The sequence below is a fragment of the Cornus florida genome, unplaced genomic scaffold (genome assembly GCF_030987335.1).
Source record: "Cornus florida cultivar Cherokee Brave unplaced genomic scaffold, ASM3098733v1 CherokeeBrave_3.0.0_Hap2_Chr01, whole genome shotgun sequence".
Lineage (NCBI taxonomy): Eukaryota > Viridiplantae > Streptophyta > Magnoliopsida > Cornales > Cornaceae > Cornus > Cornus florida.
Window position 1 is genome coordinate 60123611 of NW_026775571.1, and position 4199 is coordinate 60127809.

Here is a 4199-nt window from a genome sequence, read left to right on the forward strand (position 1 = left end):
TGAATTAATCAACAATTTACATGCTTCATCATCATATATATCAAGCAACACAAAATAACAATTTTGGCACAATATATATATATAATAAAGTATGAAATTTCTACAAATCAAGCATGTTAATTCACAATTTATGGAGAATAATTCACAAAAGGCCCAAGAAAATGTAAATTAGAAACCCTTACTTCCAAAGATACAAAAACCCCCTAAATAGGTTCAAAATTTTGAAATTTCTAGAGTTGGACAAACAAAGAATTATTTACACTCATGCGTAGATCTCATCGTGCTCTCCGATTTATCATATATGGTACCTAAAAACTTCAAGTGATTGAAAAGTAATCAAAGATAGAAGTTGTAAAAGAAAAAAAAAAATCGTGGCTGAAAGGAGAGAGAGACGTAGTAAAGAGGAAGAAACAAGGGTATGCTAATGACCCTCATAAGGCTAAGTGGTGGCGGATGTCACAGTGGTAAAATATATTTTTTTAATAATTATATATATATATATATATATTCATTAACATTACATTTCCCGTGCTTCAAATCACTTCTAGCTGTCATGAACTGTCATGAGTTCCTTGAAAACATCTAACAATTCCTTTCAAATCAATCCCTTCCTTCTCTTCCAAACAAGCTTTATGCATATACTCCTTCCGTCCCACAAAAAATGTCATGGAAAATCGTGCCTCCGTCCTACATGGAGGGAGTATATGTTAAAAAAAATTTTTACTTACTGAGAGTAAATTGGATCAGTGAGTACAAGATATAATTTTATATTTTCCGCAAGGCATGGAAAATTACAAGATATAATTAAGTCAACCGAGAAACATAGTATGTATCAAGAGTGGCACTTGTATATATAGCGCAGCCGACACTTATATATATAACACAGTGAGAGTGTGTGTGTGAGAGAGAGAGAGAGAGAGAATGGAGCACGATCATGAAGCAACTGTAGAGCACAGACTTGATCACAGTACGCCACTGAGTAACAATTTTCACCATGCTCGTACTCTAAGAGAGAGGCTGGCAGAGAAACGGAATGTGATATTGTTGGTGGCAATGCTAATCGCGACACTCACTTTCCAAGCTGCTATGAACCCTCCAGGTGGTGTTTGGCAAGACGACTCATCGGCAAATTACTCAGGTAGCCCACACAAGGCAGGAGATGCTGTAATGACTTATAACCATCCTGATGCATACGCAACATTTTATATTGCAAACCTAATTGGTTTCATTGCATCTCTGTCCACAATCTTTTTGCTCATGACTGCATTGAGGTCTAGGAACTACTTTCTTTCCGGGGTTCTGATAGGGGCTTTGATTGGGGTCATGTGCTTGACAATTATATCAGTTCTGGTAATTGTGGCTGTTTCTGTTGCCGCAATTACCCCAGAAAATGTCAAAGAAAAAATCCATATTCAATTTGGAATAGTTGTTGGAATCATTGTTTATTGCATTCTACTGATCTCTCCAATGACAGCTTTGGTAGCAATTTACTTCTTAATACCTCATGGTACAGTTGACGTAAACCATGCCAATGGAGACGTAGAAGCACCTCAAATTCAAGTTGATGTAAACCATGTCAATGGTGACTAAGAAGCTCCTCTAATTCAGTTAACATGAGGCATGTCAAGCTTTATTAAGTACTTATGTAAATGTGTAAATTTCCACTTCTCTTTTAAACGGTGTGAAGGCTTTAGCAAGGAATGTACTGGTTAGTTTCTTTTTCTTTTTTTTTCTAAATTAGAGCCATGAGACCTCCTCTGAAACCTTCTCTCATTCCATTCCTGAAGCCCTCCCGGAGTAATCTCATTCCTAACCATTTGAAACCACCATTCATCCCATCTAACCACATCAACCGTGAACCAAATAGAAGTAAAATCCTCTATAACCCATCAAACCAGATCACCATTAATTCCCATAAGTCCTCACCCAATGGAAAACACACATTTACTACTGCAAGTACTCCTTCTCACACTATCAATCCACCCAAATCACAACTCGCTCCACAACAAATCGAGGTTTTTGAGCCTCTAATTCCACCATCTCTCAAAGGAGAATCTCCAGCTCACTTTCCCCCACCAACCTTTAAACCACTTAGACCATCATTTACAACCATAAACGTCCCCAATTCTGGTGCATCCACCCCATCTAAACCTACCATCAAACCGCAACAGCATCGGAAAGCTACCAACAAACCGCCTTTACAAGCCAGACCACACCTAAGCAGCTACCAAAAAATTTCAACCCAAGACTGTATGATTCCCCAGAGCATCAAATTGAAAGACTAACTGAGCAGCTGGAATGGAAAGATGAAAACTTGGGGAAGGCTCTAGAGATGATAAAGGAGAGGAACAAAACCATCTTACAGCTTAGTGAGGAACTTGCTCAGTGCAAAAAGGCTCCTCCTAAACCCATCTCTCCACTGCAGCAACCAGAAGATATCATACCCCCATCGCAGCAATCAGCAGATGCAACCATTATGGATGCATCTAAATTCGAGCTACTGAAAGAGATTAATCGACTCAAAAGGCTCCTCAAGGCTAAGGATGAAGAGTTACAAGATGCACTTCAAAGAATCAAAGAGATTGCTCCTGCCAATGGAGATCTTGTTAGTAGAATACAAGCGGTTCCGGCAAGTATCACTGATGCGCCACCGGCAGTCGGATTCAACAATGCTGATCCAAATTTGAATTTGAATTGTGATGTGACAATGCCTTTTCCAGGTTTTTCGGCTCAACCCACTCCCCACTTTTCAGAACATGTTCACAGTTCTCAAGAGAACCAACTGACCTGTCAACCAACTGCTTTACCAACCTCTTTACCAAACCAATTACAATCTAACTATCCTATTGTTGAGCCACTTCATCCCGAGGCTACATCAGAACAGAGAAATGAATAGACCTCAAAAAGCTGGTCATCAGTGGCAAAATCTCAACCCTTTAATTGGGAGCTTCATTATTTCAAACCTTTGACCAGAAATGACTCGATTCTTGTGGATCCACCAGAGGAGATTAGAAACAGTGGCATAAAGTATTGGGAATCTTGCTTGGTGGGAACATTCAAGAGAAGAATGCCGTACAAAATTATCTCAGAACAAGCACACAAGCTTTGGGACTCAAGAGGCCTAAGGAATGTAGTTGCCAACTCTGAAGGTATTTTCTACTTCAAATTTGACTCCATTGATAGTTGCATTTCAATACTTTCTAGAGAGCAGTGCTTTCTTACTAGTAAAGTTGTATCTCTCAGACTTTGGAATCATGATCCCTCTGCACAACCTCACTTTGATGCTGTGAAATCTTTTACACTCTGGATTAAGCTTTTTAATGTTCCTTTTGAGCTTTGGTCCTCTAAGGGACTTAGTTATATAGCCAGTGCAGTAGGGAAACCTATTCTAGCTGACTCCACCACTCAAGAAAAGAGTAGAATCGACTATGCTAGAGTATGTGTTGAAATATATCCTCATTCTACACTTCCTAAATCCTTTCCTATAACCCTAAAATGCGGTGATACTGCCACTGTGAAAGTCCAATATCCATGGATTCCTCCAATTTCTTCTATGTGTTCCTCCTTTGGACATTCCAATGATCAATGTAGTGGAATTGTTGTCTCTCAGCACATTAATGTTCAGAGTAACACTGTTCCCCCCATCTCACAAGAATGGCAAATTGTCACCAAGAGGAGAGGTAAAAGCTACTGTAAGCCAATCCCTAACCCCTTCCCCAACTCTGACTGCAATGCACAACTGGATGCATCAACTTCCAACCTCCAATTTATGGTATCGCCTTCAAACTCCACTCAACATGTTCTTGATCCACATATTGAAAGTACAGTCCCTATCAAGGTGGATGTCTCTAAAGCATTACCTTCACAAGCTGTTCTTCCTAACCCCAACCCCCAGAGAACAATGAACACAACTATCATGCCTCAATTGGTTTTAGAACCAACCCTCAACCCACCATTGTCAGTTGAAGCAAATCCCAAGTTTCATTTTACTAATAGTCATCAGAGCTCTTTTGAGCAGAATATAAATCACCCACCTTCACCTCAGAAAGGAATGACAAAAGCTATCAATTTAGTCATTGACCTCTCACCTCATAATCCAAAATCTCACAGTCCTGTAATTGCTCATTCTTCAGAGGTCAAGATCACTAATTCATTTGCTGCTCTTTCTCATGATGATAACAATGGGGTCCAAGATTACT

The 4199-nt window shown here is 39.5% G+C and overlaps 1 protein-coding gene across 1 annotated transcript; it reads left to right on the forward strand.

The window, feature by feature from the left end:
* The first annotated feature begins 1745 nt into the window (after window positions 1-1745).
* On the forward strand, window positions 1746-2285 carry LOC132273133 (36.4 kDa proline-rich protein-like). The gene has a single exon (XM_059774161.1). The coding sequence runs from the start codon at window positions 1746-1748 to the stop codon at window positions 2283-2285; it is 540 nt and encodes a 179-aa protein (XP_059630144.1).
* The last annotated feature ends 1914 nt before the right edge of the window (window positions 2286-4199 follow it).

What these genes read in the sequence shown, in the direction of transcription:
- LOC132273133 (XM_059774161.1), top strand. Translation starts at nt 1,746, where the DNA reads ATGAGACCTCCTCTGAAACCTTCTCTCATTCCATTCCTGAAGCCCTCC.